Below are 16,511 nucleotides of genomic sequence, written 5' to 3'. Positions count from 1 at the left end.
ATTAAAACCTAGGAGACGCGTCCTGCTGACAAATGGGGAAGCAATTGCCCGAACTGCGCGCACGGCTGATAACACGTCTCAGTGACTACACAGCGGCAGAGTGCGTTCCTGATTGGCTTCAGTCTATGTGCTGTGTTGTGTTGTTCCGTGACCGGCAAGTGGAAGCAGATGACGGCGACAGGCATGGTGATAATGAGTAAACCAGGTGCGCTGTGCTGACATGTGAGTAAAGAAGCCCGGCTCCCTGTGCACTGTCTACATATTTGGGGGGAAGGGGGGGGGAGTCAATTGCATTTCCCCCACCACTCGGCATAGGTGGCACCTGGGGGAGTCATGAAGATGATAATGATGATCGTACAGATAAGATACAGATAACGAGGAATCCAGGTGCGTGTTGCTAACCTGTGAGTTACATTCTACCTGCTGCCACCACTCTGCATATGTCGGGGCCACTCCACATTAGAAGATGTAAAGGCCCTGTGGACCTTATTCAACAAAACTGCACATTCTGAATATGTTGCCTACAGCAACCAATCTGATCAGCCATCACTGCTACATTCTGCCAGCACCACCAAAACGTTGCAATTTACTTACTTGGGCCTCCTCCAGCCCCCAGGTCTATCAGGTCTGTGCTGCATTTCCTACCCTCGGCTTATACTTGAGTCAGTCACTTTTTCCTGGAATTTTAGGGGAAGTTTGGGGGTCGGCTTATACTCGAGTATATACGGTAGCTACACAGCGTTACTCCTGGGGAACAGGACAAAAAGTTAGATGTATTCCAGAAATGGATACATTTTAATGCAGTAATAATTTCAAAAAATTCAAACGTTAATTTGAGCTGCTCTACATTATACTATCTTCCGTCTCCTGGTTTCTTCTCTTCCCTCATATGTTTATAGAACCCGCATATAGTTGTAACGCAACATGGAGGGGGTCAGTGAAGGTGGCAGTGAAGGTGTGGAAGTGTCTGATCGGGACACACAGATCATAAAAGGACAGCCGCCCGGCCTCATAATCCAGATACATCCCGACTCTATTACTGGGGACATTGTCAGGTAACTGGATCTTTTTACTGTCATTTTCTACTACATACTGATTATTATACCTGTACAAACACCAGGACTTGTTATTACATCCAATCCCTGACTGCTCTCCTCTCCTGTCTATACTGGGGTAACACATTCCTACATCCCACCACTCTGCTTTACTGACATCCACTTCCCAGTAATGTCGCCCTGAGGAGAAACTCTGTCTGCTCATCACCTGTTCATAATCCTGAAATGTCTCTGGTGTTTCTGGGCGATTCTGGCTGATATCTGACCAGGATACAATTTTCATGTCATCTGATATATGTAGATTATTATTAGCTGTGTTTATATCCAGTAATATGTCTGTAGCTTCCTGTATGATGCAGCCTCCAGTTACCCCGGCTATTATATCAGATAACCCTGTGTATAATGTGTGTGAGATGAGAGCCACATCCAGATCCCGCCCATCAGGTCTCTCTCTGTCCTCCTTATCCCCCTCCTCAGTGTCACACAAGTCACCTGTGTGTGATTCCTGTAAGACAGTCAGTGGGTCAGTCATGTTACACAGCTCCTCAATGTGACACATCTTCCTGGACAGCTCAGCCTTCTTTATTTCCAGCTGCTGAATGAAATCAGCCAATGGCAGAGAAAGCTGCTCCTCCTGCCTGGAGACCTCTCTCAGGACTCTCTTCTCCAGGTCGTCCAGCTGTCTACTGAGGTCTCTAAACAGGACAGTGACTCTCTCTGTTACACCAGATGACTTTTTATGGACTTTTCTTTTGTTCTCCTGCAGACTCTGGACTTCTTTCTCAGCCTCCTCTGTCTTAGTCATCAGTTCCTGCAGATCATTCCTTAGTTTCTGTTTCTTCTTCTCGGAGGCCTCAACCAGTATCTCCACCTTGTGTCCCTGGTGGTCTCCATCCAGCCTACAGGAGACACAGATACAAGCAGAATCTTCAAGGCAATAATACTCCAATATCTTCTTATGGATGGAGCATTTCCTGTTCTCCAGGGAAGTGGTGGGGCCACACAAGACGTGTTCTGGTGACTTGCTGTGGACTCTCAGGTGATTGTCACACAGAGAAGCGTCACACATCAGACAGGACATAACAGCCGGTACAGGAGAGTGAATACAGTAAGTACAGAAGACTCCAGTCTCTTCCTGATCTGGCTGAGCAGAGCGGAAACTCTCCACAATGTTACACAATGTTATGTTCCTCTGCAGTGCCGGCCGTTCCTGAAACTTTTCTCTGCATTCAGGACAGGAATAAACTCCAGCCCCCTCCTGTGTATCCAACACCTGATCTATACAGAGCCGGCAGAAGTTGTGTCCACATCTCAGGGTCACAGGATCTGTATAAATGGTCAGACAGATGGAACAGTCCAGCTCCTTCCTCAGATCAGCCGACGCCATTCCTGACAGCAGAGGAGAGAAATGAGAGTGAAAGTCTGAGAAGTGCAGAAACTAGACAGAGTCTCACATTTCCTATACAGAGGGTGGTGGAGAGAACCTCCCAGCCTCCCTGTACGACAAACATCTTACACTAAGTGCTCTCTTATAATGAAAATTGCAAACATAATGCAATTTTGTAATGTGATTTTTCTGCAACTGCATTTGTGATTTTTCTTTGGCTGCTGCAACACAGAAGAAATTCGCTGTGCAGGATATTTACAATCGGACAAAATAAGAACGCACTGGTTTGAAAGGCTTCACACGATTTCTAATTTTTTAAAGAGGTCCTTGTTTTTGCACGCAATCAGAAAAGGATCACAAAACACAGCAAATTGCGTCTGGTATAAAAGAGCCAGAAGGAACAGAAATTTTCCTAAAAATTGCTTTAAAATAGGAAATTTTGTGTTCTTCAAATGAAATTCCAGGTTTACCAAAACAAGATAAATCAGTTCACCTCTTGCAGGGGCTAACAATAAACATGTATTCACCAAGCTTACCTTATGCTTAGAGTCTGAAGCCAAAGTAATTCCCCATTTATATTGCCCACTGCATGTTAAGCAATAAGACCATAGCTGATTCGCTGCAACAGCGCGGCAGAACGAGGTTTTATGCCCCCAAAATCCCGGGGCAAAATTCCACGACTTTTCAGGTCGTGGATTTTGCTGCCCGGGGGAGACAGCGATTTGCGCTGTAGCTCTGCCTCCAGTTGTGTCTATCTCCGCCTCTTCCCGCCCCTCTCAGTCCTCTTTCACTGAGAGGGGCGGTGAGAAGCGGCTATTGACTGAATTGAAGGCAGAGCTACAGTGCAAAGCTCTGCCTCCTCCAGGAAACGAGGGGAGAATTTTGCCCCGGGGGTTTCAGGGGATAAAACCTCGTTCTGCCACTCTGTTGTGACAAATCAGCTATGGTCTTATTGCTTAACATAAGTGGGCAATAAAAACAGGAAATTATTTTGGCTTCATGCTCTCTTTAGAGGAGTGCTGTGTAATTAAAAAAGTAAAAACAAGCTGACACTTACCTGGGGCTTCTATCAGCCCCCTGCAGCGATAATGTCCTGCGCCGTCCTCTCCTGATGCGCCGTTCCCCGCTGCCGGTCCCCGTGTAATCACGCAAGTGATTACACTGCGGCTGCGCAGCTGAGCTCTCGCTTCCGCACGCGTCATCAGAGCTTACTGAGCAGGCGCAGTACAAGAAAACTTCGTACTGCGCAGTAAGCTCCCGATGACGTGAACAGGAGCGCACATTATTTGTCTGTCGTCAGATGAATAATGCCCGGTGCCAGCGGCGGGGAAAGGCAGATTGGAGGAGGATGGCGTGGGACATTACTGCTACAGGGGGCTGATGGAAGCCCCAGGTAAGTGCCAGCTTGTTTTACTATTTAACTAGCACAGAACCCCTTTAACACAGCCATTCCACAGTCTTCCAGGTATAAACAGCCAGATGCCAGTGGATTATGGATCCTGAAGAATCAGTGGAGAACCACAACACAATAGGCCGGGCCACTCCTTCACCTCCAGACCACCATCACTCTGACAAAAGGGCAACTTGGAGCTCTGCTGGTGTATAGCTCTGATTTAGGGATGGTTCGCACTTGTTTGCAAGGAAATGGTGCATGTACTTTACCAGGTGTTTTTACGGACATCACAAGTGGGGGATAAAAAAAAAAAAGGATAAACTAGAATAAATGTAAATAAATGTATGAGGTGCCCTAGATAGTGCATCTAGCTGTCCATTTGTTTACACACATTAAGTCTCTTTTCTATGGGCAGCTGAAGGCTTGCTAGCCCTCAGGATCAGTGCAGAACAGATGCCCCCTTCCCCGGCGCTGGACAGATGCTCCTCCCCATGAAGTCACATCCATGTGGGACATTCCATGTGTGGAAAGCCTCTGTAAAGGCTTCCCACTCCATCCTCTGCACCTCCTTTGCCACTAGCAGATTCCCAAAGAAATCCGACAAGACCTTGTTGGATTGAAGACTCGGGCCATACTCCTCTTCCTGCAGTACCGCGGCTGTACTGTGCTATGGAACTACCGTGCTCATGTATGAGGAGGCCCGGATCCTCCAGGGGGTCCCAGTGAGTGGCTGCAGGGCCAAGGTGGACATGGGAAGTCTCTACAGGATCCTCTTATTAGGTATTTGCTTTTTGACCTGAAGTTTGCCGGAGGTGAAACTTGGGTCAAAATAATGTGCAGGCAAGCAGAGGCGCCATAGAACCAGTGGTCCGGGTGCACCACTGGATTGTTTAACATACAGAATTATGCATTTATATTATTTATGGTTTTATATTTGTGCTCTATTCAATATCTATTCCACCCCCCCCCCCCCCATCCTCTTCCCGTGGCTGACCACTTTTTCTTTCCCCCTCCCCCGTAACACATACCCACTCCCCCTTCTCCCCCTCCCCCAGCATCCCCTACCAGTCAGGCAAACGAGCGCCACATCGCATGCGTGTCTTCATACGCATATCCCTACGAGTGTGTCAAATTTTACGCATGCGCACGTCGCACCTCACCAATTGCCCTTACCCAAAATGGCCGCCACAGGCCCCGCACACCAAGTACACATGCCCATGACTAAAGGTTGCATTTTCATGGCAGAAAGGCCTAAAGAAAAGCCCGATTGGTTAAATGATTTCTATTTACATATAAAAACGTCCTCTGTGGGTGATTCATTCACAGAGGCGCTTTTCTTTTCACTAGATATGCATAAGGTAAGCTTCCTTTTATTACCATACCACCTAGATTGTATTTAATTGTTTGCTGTTCATTTGATCTACTGCTGCATAGCACTTATGTTATTCGCCCTTCTTGTTTACTATACACCCCCCCCCCCTCCCCCCGACCTATAGCTTCCTATGGTGTTAAACATACTTTGGCCCCATATGCAGCATAGATGTGTAATTTCTATTGCCAATTCTTACTTTTAATTTTATGTTTCTTATTCCTATTGTAACCTAACATTGCACTAGGTATCTATACTGATGACCCCATATTTATCACTATTAGTACCAACACTGTTATCACTATCATTGTATGAACATGGTATGCTGCTCAAAAAATAGACTTTACTATTTGATGCAATTGGATGTTTTATGCCATTGGATGTTTAGTACCATGCATGTTTACTGAGCGAACCTTCTCTGTCCCACAGTTATATGCTCCGTTCATAGCCTGAGGAAGCGGGATATGCCTGCGAAACATGTTGCACTGTCTGGAGTACGCAAATAAATATTTGGTTGAACTCCACCAATATTTTGTTGTGTATATCTGGAGTAGAGAAATCCACCTCAGCATTTTTATTGACTTATCTTTTTGCGCCTCTGTTTGCCTGTACATGATCTAAGCCCACCCTTGGTGGAGGGGTGTTGCCCCATTTTTCCGATCTACAGAGAGCGACTTCTTAATCCTGAGTGGGGACAGGTCTTATCTCCCCACTTGCTGATATAGTGGTTGCCTGGATGGTAACCCTGGTTTGTTTAATAGTATTAATATCATATACTTGCTTTGTCACACCCATATTACCAGTACATACTGCAATATATTGGGCTCTTGGTGTCTCTGTATTCCACTTGGGTTAAAAGTTTAATACTTAAGTAGAAGGAAGCCTCTAGATCGCTGGTTCCCAACCGGTGTGCCGCAACACTGGCGATGTGTCTCTGCATTCCCCACTCTGCCTCCTCCCCACTTGTTGGCTCTGTCCTCCGCTCATTATATTAGAGCAGTGTTACAAGACAATGGCCACCGATGTCTGCATTTGCGGACATAGTCTGCCATTTTTTTGCAGCCCTGCACTAATACAATGTGTGGAGGACAAACTATGTGCGGTGGCAAACCGGCGAGGAGGGAGCCAGAGACGACTCGGAGGAGGAGGAGGGGGGAGCAATCCTGGCTATGGAGCGGTAAGTGGACCTGAAGTCAGAACATCCTCTCTGGCCTAAACCATACACAACAGCATTATAGCCTTTTACATATTGCCCCTGCAGCAACCTTACTGTACCAGCAGCAGCAGCAGATTATTCCTGCAGCAGCCCCCCCTTCATTGCGCCAGCAGTAGTCACATTGTTGCTGCAGCCCTGCAAAGCTCTAAACCTCATTTTCCAGTGATTTGATGATTATGCTTATTTTTCTATTATACGTGACATGTTACTGATATACGAATGTTTGGCGTGATGCAGCGGCATAACTATAGGGGATGCAACTCCATCAGCCGCAGGGGAGCCCGGGGCCCGCCGTGTGCGGGGAAGCATTGCCACCCGCCCGTTTCCCCAGCAGGTGTTGAACAGCCGCCGCACCAGTTCATTCCCCGCAGCCCGCAGTCTCCCGGGAGGCAGAGCAGGGCTACCGATTCCTGAGAGATTTCATGCTGAAATCTAACTTGAATCAGCCTGCAGTGTATGGGTAGCTGGCAGATCTCTCTCTAATTCAAGTGTACAAGATTTCTCACATGCCTCACCCCTTCTCTGGAATGCCCTTCCACAGCATATCCGCCACTCTCCCACCTTTGAAATCTTTAAACACTCCCTCAAAACCCACCTTTTCCGACAAGCATATGCTCTCTTAGGCCATGCACCTTTTAAGCTCGGGTCTAAATTTACTTCTTATTTAAAGAGACTCTGAAGTGAGTCTTAAAGAATGTCATTACTGTAAAGCACTATAGATAGATAGTGCTAAACCACCGCTATCCCACGGCAAAATGAGGGGTTTATACCCCCCTAATCCGCTCTGCAACTTTGGGGGAGCACTTCCTGATGAGGCAGAGCTTAGCGCTGTAGCTCTGCCTCTTAGCGCGTCAATCCCTGCTGATCACCGCCTCTCTCCGCCCTTCTCAATCTGCCTTCACTGAGAGGGGCAGGAGAGGCGGAGATCTGTGGGCAGATTGCCACGCATGGAGGCAGAGCTACAGCCCAAAGCTCTGCATCCATGAGCAGCAAAATCTACAACCATGAAAGTCGTGGACCTTGCAGAGGGGATTTGGGGAGTATACGCCCCTCGTTTTGCCACGGGGATGCGGCGGTTTAGCACTATCTATAGTGCTTTACAGTAATAAAATGATTTAAGACTCACCTCAGAGTCTCTTTAATAACCTAATCATGCACTGCCTGTATATTCATTTCCGCCACCTGGACGTGAAGCTCACGTTTGGGCGGCAGCTCTGCAGCGCTCGCGCGCTTAGGCGCAATCCCGTTGTGTCCCCCGGTTGCCATGGGATCATTGAAAGGGAACATGGTTCCCGATCACCGATCCCTGACCACCCCAAGAAAAACCGAAGCGCTAACCTGTGAGGCTTCAGTTCTTTTGCCCGGACAGATTTCCGCATCCCCCTTGTACTTCCGCTTAGCGAGAAGAACAAGGAGGGTAAACAAAAATGAAGGTGGTCATCTTGTGGCCAAATAGTAAAACTACATCTACACATTTTTTACATTACAATTTACACAGATAACAACATTAAAAATTACCTGTTTATGTCCCACGCCAAAATATTAACCAAATAAAAATTTTAATGGGAAAAAAAAAAAAAAAGACAAATAGTTACCTAAGGGTCTGAACTTTTTCAATATGCATTTGAAGAGGGTATACTACAAACATTTTTTAAATTATAAGCTTGTAAATAGTGATGGACGCAAAACGGAAACAATGCACCTTTATTTCCAAATGAAATATTGGCGCCATACATTGTGATAGGGACAAAATGTAAATGGTATAATAACCGAGACATACGGGCAAATAAAATACATAGGTTTTAATTATGGTAGCGTGGATTATTTTAAAGCGATAATGGCCGAAAACTGAGATAATGAATTTTTTCCATTTTTTTTTTCTTATTAATCCTGTTAAAATGCATTTACAGTAAAGTGGCTCTTAGCAAAATGTACCACCCACAGAAAGCCTAATTAGTGGCGGAAAAAACAAGATATAGATCAATAAATTGTGTTAAGTAGTGATAAAGTTATTAGCGAATGAATGGGAGGTGAAAATTGCTCCGATGCATAAGGTGAAAAATCCCCGCAGACTGAAATGGTTAAATACTGTATACTTCCCCACCTCTGGTTTCCATCCCATTCCTTTAGACCAGGGGTAGGGAACCTATGGCTTGGCACCCAGATGTGGCTCTTTTGATGGCTACATCTGGCTTACATACAAATCAGTAAGGGTTAATTCACTAACGCAACAAACAGCGCATCTTAGTGTGGCAGTGCAAATACATTTTTCAAAGTAAGCACGTTACTGCTGTAGCATGCACTGCTAACTTACTCGCACTACCCCAAAAGGAACGGCTGCTTCAATTGTCCCACTCTGGACACTGTCAGGTCCAGTGACTTTGTTGGACGACTTCCCTGCACGTTGATTGGTCCAATAGGCTGCCCGTTACTTGACAGGCAGCCTATTGGGCCAAAGTGCGGGGATCTCATCCTACAAAGTTAAACCCCCAAGTCAGCTAGCTAATTGTACAAGTGGTTAGTCTGTATTTCTTCTGTATGGCTTTTAGGGAAATTGCTGATGTTGCTGAAACCCAAGAGAAGTTGAAGACGTGTCTGACACGTCCGCTGTCCAGCAGATCAACTGTATACACATCACCATGGCAACATGGCCCTCTGATACACGTGGACTGCCCCCTCGAGAAAGCCGGAAGTTGCCGGCAAAACATGTCGGGTCCTCTCGGCTTGTCCGACACCTGACCCACTGGCTTGTGGGCTGCCGTCTACCGCTCTCCCCTCCACTTGGGACCTGTGCCTCCATTCGAGACCCGCCGAGGCCCTCTCTGGTGCACTCAGGCATCCATCCAGCACTGGATCCCAGGCTCAGTTCAGCGGTGGTCTCGTTTTGAGGGACACACGCTGTGGGGATTGAGCCCACCCTTTGACTACCTGCATGCCTCCAATGCGCTTTGCATATCGATCCTTGCAATAGCACAGCAGTATAGACCACAGTGGACTGGCTACACACAGAATACACTGGGAGCAAGACACACTGGGAGCGGTACAGTATGTGTTTATCTTGACTGCATGAGAGCTCCATATCTGCATACAGCCTACCTAGCTGAACTGCTGGATGAACTTTTTCCTGCTTTAGCCTTTTTGCTACAATATAGGTCTTGCTGACTAACTGCTTAACCCAGGATTGATATAATTGGAGACCACATCTTTGCTTGTGTTTGAGAGGCCTGGTTCGCTCTATGGTTTCTGCTGTGCGCTATGCTTCACCTGAATGTTCTTATGAAAGCTGGTTTTGAGGATGCTCCACTATACAGCATTGTATGAACTCAGGCCAGTTTGTGGCCCTCTGTGGAAAAATTTCACTCTAGTTACCATACAATCTGGGCCCTGGATCACACTAGGTGATCGAGTTTAGGTGTGCATGGTGGTTGCATGGGCAGTGTTGGTATGGTGGATGGCCGTTCCACATGGGGTTTATTTTAATGTTCACGTTACTTATTTACGGATTAATATAATAAAGATTTTGATATTTTTATAAATCAATGTTAGATGATTCATCATTGCACACACCTTGCTCTTTACATTTTCTCCTAAACTATATGTGATGTCCCAGTTTGAAACCTATTGTATGGCTCTCACAGAATTACATTTTAAAATGTGGCATTTATGGCTCTCAGCCAAAAAGGTTCCTGACCCCGGCTTCAGATTCTAAGCCCGCAAGGGCAGAGCTCTATCACCCTTTTGTGTCTTAGAATGTTATTCATTTAATAGCTTGCACTCTCACCGTTATACATTTTAGTCATCATGTTAAATTTGCTATTGTAATCAGCAGTTCTGTATTTAGTACCAGTGTCCATATTTGATGTATATCATTGTCTGTATCATTATGTACCCCATGTTTGTTCTCTTACATTGTACAGCGCCATGGAATATGTTGGTGATTTGTAAATAAATAATAATAAGCGAGAGATTTGTCTCTTGCTCAAATCTGCCCATCATCGCTAGATGTATGGCCACCTTAACGGTAAAATAGCCTGTAGGGTTAATGGGTTAGAAAGAAATGTGGCAGCCTCCAGGTCCTTTTCACTTCAAGTTCCCTTAAAAAACGACCCGAACACTATTTAAGGTTTTCACAAGAATAGATGTTAGATTCAACATTCACATCAAATCTAATAAAAACTCTATTGGAATATGCCATCTTTAATGCAAATTACAATCTACAACCATTGCGGTCACACAATGGTTGCCACAGGGTGCTACATCTTTCACACATCTACCCCTTCTGTAGTGCCCTGGGGTGCACCACATAATATAGTATCCGAGCAACACCATTTATTTACAGTCTAGCACTTGTACAGTGCAGGGCAAAGCTGTTCTGTAATTGTATGGTTATATCCTACAGATTGGGGGGGCACAGCTGACGCAGGTGTCACCACACTGGCCAGAAACGGCCCTGGTTGTACAGTCTCTGGTCAGAGTGATCACTGCCTCACACTGCACATCGATTTTTAATAGGTTTCAGCATGAAATCTATTTATAAAGTCAATTACTGCCGTCCCCAACCCAACAGGTGTCCTTGCTCCTAATGCTGCCTTCCCTGGAGCCCCTGCGGAGTATCACCACAGCAGAGTGCACCCACTCACCACTGCAGCTGGCTCGCCCTTTCCTCTCTGCCGCCATCATCTATCGGTGTTCAAAGTGACCCGGTGTGGCATGCATGCACTCACATGCACCGCTGGTTCACAGGGTAACGAGGAGGATGGCAGCAAAAAGGAGGGAGTAGAACTGGTGAGTGCGAGCGCTCTGCTGTGCTAATACTCTGCATGGAGCCCAGGAGACAAGAGGACAGAAGAGAAGCTAAACATGGGAGAGGTTTTACAGCATAAAAACACTGTTCAGGTGCCTTTCATAGCCACACCCATTTTAAGACCACACCCCCTGCAAGGTTACAAAACTACTATTAACTCTTAGGGCTGGTGCACACCGAGCGGCTTTTTGGGCGTTTTCAGATCCGCTTGCGGCTGCGGATCTGCTTGGTCAATGTATCTCAATGGGGTGGTGCACACCAGAGGGGGAGGCGTTTTGCAGAAACGAAAAATGCCTGGGTGAGGCATTTTTTGGATTGCGGATGCGTTTCTGCCTCAATGTTAGGAAAAACGCAAACCGCTCTGAAAAACGGCACTTCAGAGCGGTTTGCCAGGCGTTTTTTGTTACAGTAGCTGTTCAGTAACAGCTTTACTGTAACAATACAGGAAATCTACTACACCAAAACCGCTAGACAAAACCGCAAAACGCTAGCTGAAACGCTACAGAAAAAGAAGAAAAAGCGTTTCAAAATCTGCTAGCATTTTGCGGATCTGCTAGCAGGTTTTGGTGTGCACTAGGCCTCAGAGTAACCTCTACTTTCCCATGGTTTGCATTTTATATTATTGCTACAGCAGAAGGACATGAAATATAGAATGCAGAAAATGTAACTTTATTTCAAAATAAAATCTATCACCATACATTGCAGCAGCTCCATTATGCTGTGATAATCAGAATATAATAATTAATAATCTCACTTTATTTACAGTAACTAATTATTAGAAAAAGCTGTATTGTGTTTTCCTTTCTTCTTTACTATGTAAAGTGTAACTTGTGTAAAGCAGCCATTGAGTGTCAGTTAGCAGCTATATACAGGATATCGACACCAGATTTGGTATGTACCCAGTTACCCTGAAAAATAAGCCCAGTTACAGACCATTAAAAAGTCAGTCTAGCTATCTTTGTACAGATCTTTTCCATAGAACGCTTTTGTAAAAAAATAAAGAAAATCCTGAGTATCCCCCATGAGGAGATAGACTAGTCCAAAACCTGTCAAAGTTTTTATGGTGTACTGTAAACGACAGCAACAGAGTAAAAAAAAAAAAAAAAAAAAGTTTTAGGCAGGAAAACACATTTTTAAAAGGAAAATCGAAATGCCAAGAAAGACAGATTTGCTACTTACCCGGGGCTTCCTCCAGCCCCATAAGCACCGCTGAGTCCCTCGATGTCCTCCTATTCAGCCGTAATCAGTCCCGGTAACTGGCTCAGTTGCGTCAGTCGGGGTTCTCTGCGCATGCACGGAGGATCACACATGCGCAGAAGACCCCGACTGAGCCAGTTACCGGGACTGATTGCAGCTGAACGGAGGCACTCAAGAGAATGGCGAGGGACTCAGCGGTGCTCATGGGGCTGGAGGAAACCCTGGGTAAGTATCACATATTTCTTTCTTGGCGTCTCCGGTACACTTTAACCCGGTGCAGTGTCATATTGAAGCAGATTTTAAGTAACTGTAAAGCCCTCATACAGAACTTTCTGCAAGAAAAGGTGCATTTTAAACCCTGAGCAATGATGGAATGCAGCAGTTAGTCAGTCATTTCACCATAGTTTAATATACTGCACAAAATTTTTTTTTTCCTGAATCACTTTGTGAAAGTTTCAAAATTTAAATTAACAGTACAATTTTTCTTTAAGGCTAATTCGAGAAAGGGGGGGGGGGGGGGGGGGGGGGTGGAGGGGTTCCGCCTGCAATGAACGCAGAGCGCAGCACCTGTAATGTGCTCTCATTGGCCTCACAAGTCTCAGCAACTGGTCACATTTTTGCAGTTTATATTCCACGAGTAAAAATGGCTGCAAGCATCCTCTTTCATATGGCGCGAGCATTCCTAATTCTACTGAATGTTTCCACAATTAAGCACAAAACCCCCAATGCTAGTAAGAGATAAAAAAAAAAAAAAAAATATAAAAAAACAATTCTCAATTTGCACGATCAAGTGTACGCTCAACCTGTTACTTGAAAAACAGACAGCATAAGGCCCTGGTAACCCCTCATCCCCCCCCCCCCCCCCATGGAGGCTGGTAGTCCCAGGTAAGACTAGCACAGGGTGTACGGATGGGGGGGGGGGGTGTGATGGGCTGTGGCAGAAAAGGTTGAACCACCCATGTCACTGTCTCTCGCCAGCATTGCACGCTGCTCCCCATCTTTTCACTTGTGCAGGGGGCAGCATCCGGAAGGTCAAATAAATACAGAATTTGATTTAACCCTTTAATAGCCAATTTAGAGAATGGCAAGTGCTCCGGCCCAAATTATTTTAGTACCTTTTTTATTTCTTACATTTCCCTGCTTCTAATTAGTACTGATGTAATGTGTATTTATGGTCACTAGAGGGCACTCTCAGGGGGCTTCTGCTTTCAGTTTCTATATTTTCTGCTAGTAGAGAGATCAAAGCATCCCAAGAATTTACAGCACAAGGAGTTCTGCCGACTGAGGTCAAAAGCAGAGTACTTCTCTTAAATGAGATAACTCTATTTCAGTTGCTAATGGGTTACACAAAAGCCATTAAGCTCAGCCAGACATTTTGTACAATGCTGGCCTGCACCAATCATATAACCAGCAGAGTCAGAGGAAGGCAACAAACTCAAGTTAACCCCTGCAGTCACCCCCATAGATGCCGGGAGTGTTTTGTGAAACAGTCCAATTGACTCTTGCTAGATTAATGTGTGGCAAAATTAAGAAGACCGAAGCTGCTGCAATCCAACATTGTACTAGGTTTAAATTGCAAAATTTTCTTACAAAGGTCTTTGAAAACATTTTTTTTCACACTTTCCCATTATTGACCTTGACATACATAGCAAATCTGGTGACAATGGCAGACATGGGGGCTTTACAATAACCTCCAATCCACGTCAGTAAGAAGCTGCACTGAGTTTTTTCAGCCTACATTTTAACATTTATTTTCTAAAAAACCATAAGGGTTTTTTATTTTCCCTTACATGATCCCATTGATATACAGTACATACCACATTTAGCGTCATGTATGCTGCAGGAGTAGTTAGCTACACAGAGTTACTCCAGGGGAACAGAACTAAAAGTCAGGGAAAATCCAGAAATGTATGGTTGTCATGGGAACAGGTGATAAATCTTCAAGGGGGGGGGGGGGGGGGGAACGACACTTGTTCCAGTGGCATCTGTCTGAGGCGGGATTTCCATCTTTTTCTGGGGAATTTGCTCTGACTTCCTGTGAGACAGGAAGTAATGTGAAATCCTCCCTATGGCCTCACAGACAGAAATAAAAACTGGACAACGACTCCCCTTCTAATCTATATAGAGATTTAAATGGTTAGGGGATGTCCTGCTAATCTGGTTGTTATGTAGCAAAATAAACAGATTTTAATGCAGTAATAATTTCAATACATTTTTAATAAATTAAAAAGTAAATTTTAGCAGCCCTCCATTATACAGTATAATCTCACACCTCCTGGTTGCTTCTCTTCCCGCTTATCTTTATAGAACCTTCTTCTACATATAATGCAGCATGGAGGGGCTCAGTGAAGGTGGCAGTGAAGGTGTGGAGGTGTCTGATCGGGACACACAGATCATAAAAGGACAGCCGCCCGGCCTCATAATCCAGATATATCCTGACTCGGTTACTGGAGACAATATTGTCAGGTAACTCGATCTCTGCATCATCATATTCTACTCCACACTGATTATTACACCTGTACAAACACCAGGACTTGTTATTACCTCCAATCGCTGACTGCCCTCCTCTCCTGTCTATACTGGGGTAACACATTCCTACATCCCACCACTCTGATTTACTGACATCCACTTCCCAGTAATGTCGCCCTGAGGAGAAACTCTGTCTGCTGATCACCTGACCGTATGTCTGAAATCTCTCTGGTGTTTCTGGGTAATTCTGGCTGATATCTGACCTGGATACAATTTTCATGTCATCTGATATATGTAGACCATTACAAGCTGTGTTTATATCCAGTAATATGTCTGTAGCCTGTATGATGCAGCCTCCAGTTACCCCTGCTATTATATCAGATAACCCTGTGTATAATGTGTGTGAGATGAGAGCCACATCCAGATCCCGCCCATCATGTCTCTCTCTGTCCTCCTTATCCCCCTCCTCAGTGTCACACAAGTCACCTGTGTGTGATTCCTGTAAGACAGTCAGTGGGTCAGTCATGTTACACAGCTCCTCAATGTGACACATCTTCCTGGACAGCTCGGCCTTCTTTACTTCCAGCTGCTGAATGAAATCAGCCAATGCCAGAGAAAGCTGCTCCTCCTGCCTGGAGACTTCTCTCAGGACTCTCTTCTCCAGGTCGTCCAGCTGTCTCCTGAGGTCTCTAAACAGGACAGTGACTCTCTCTGTTACACCAGATGACTTTTTATGGACTTTTCTTTTGTTCTCCTGCATACTCTGGACTTCTTTCTCAGTCTCCTCTGTCTTAGTGATCAGTTCCTGCAGATCATTTCTTAGTTTCTGCTTCTTCTTCTCTGAAGCCTCATCCAGCATCTCCACCTTGTGTCCCTGGTGGTCTCCGGCCAAACTGCAGGACACACAGATACAGGCAGCATCTGCAAGGCAGTAATACTCCAATATCTTCTTATGGATGGAGCATTTCCTGTTCACCAGGGAAGTGGTGGGGTCACACAAGACGTGTTCTGGTGACTTGCTGTGGACTCTCAGGTGATTGTCACACAGAGAAGCGTCACACATCAGACAGGACATAACAGCCAGTACAGGACAGTGAATACAGTAAGTACAGAAGACTCCAGTCTCTTCCTGATCTGGCTGAGCAGAGCGGAAACTCTCCACAATGTTACACAATGTTATGTTCCTCTGCAGTGGCGGCCGTTCCTGAAACTCTTGTCTGCATTCAGGACAGGAATAAACTCCAGCCCCCTCCTGTGTATCCAACACCTGATCTATACAGAGCCGGCAGAAGTTGTGTCCACATCTCAGGGTCACAGGATCTGTATAAATGCTCAGACAGATGGAACAGTCCAACTCCTTCCTCAGATCAGCAGATGCCATTCCTGACAGCAGAGGAGAGAAATGAGAGTGAAAGTCTCAGAAAGAGGATTTCCACAGCGTATATATTTAAGAAAGGCGCAAGTTAATGTGGGGTGCGGATTCACCAGTTATAGGCACAGGTTTTGCAGTTAGTAGACTAATCGGATGGTAAATATACTACTATATAATTTTACCATTAGTAAGATATCCAACATTAACTCCCCCATACAGAACTTATGATTAACCCCAACCACATACATC

The 16,511-nt window shown here is 45.4% G+C and overlaps 1 protein-coding gene across 1 annotated transcript; it reads right to left on the bottom strand.

Moving 5' to 3' along the window:
• Positions 1 to 254: 254 nt before the first annotated feature.
• LOC137519225 (E3 ubiquitin/ISG15 ligase TRIM25-like) lies at positions 255 to 16,271 on the bottom strand. Its single transcript, XM_068238091.1, has 2 exons — positions 14,966 to 16,271; positions 255 to 2,444 (listed from the first exon to the last, which is right to left on the bottom strand). Exons 1-2 carry the CDS (start codon positions 16,269 to 16,271, stop codon positions 886 to 888), a joined length of 2,865 nt encoding a protein of 954 aa, XP_068094192.1. The 3' UTR covers positions 255 to 885.
• Positions 16,272 to 16,511: the final 240 nt, after the last annotated feature.

This window comes from Hyperolius riggenbachi, chromosome 5, assembly GCF_040937935.1.
Source record: "Hyperolius riggenbachi isolate aHypRig1 chromosome 5, aHypRig1.pri, whole genome shotgun sequence".
Lineage (NCBI taxonomy): Eukaryota > Metazoa > Chordata > Amphibia > Anura > Hyperoliidae > Hyperolius > Hyperolius riggenbachi.
This window is presented reverse-complemented; position numbering and strand designations above follow the sequence as displayed.

Excerpts from the sequence above, each read along its gene's own strand:
- LOC137519225 (XM_068238091.1), bottom strand. The coding sequence starts at position 16,271 with ATGGCATCTGCTGATCTGAGGAAGGAGTTGGACTGTTCCATCTGTCTG. Across the intron at positions 2,445-14,965 it reads AGGGCAGTCAGCGATTGGAG|GAATGGCGTCGGCTGATCTG; the intron begins GTAATAACAAGT and ends CTCTGCTGTCAG.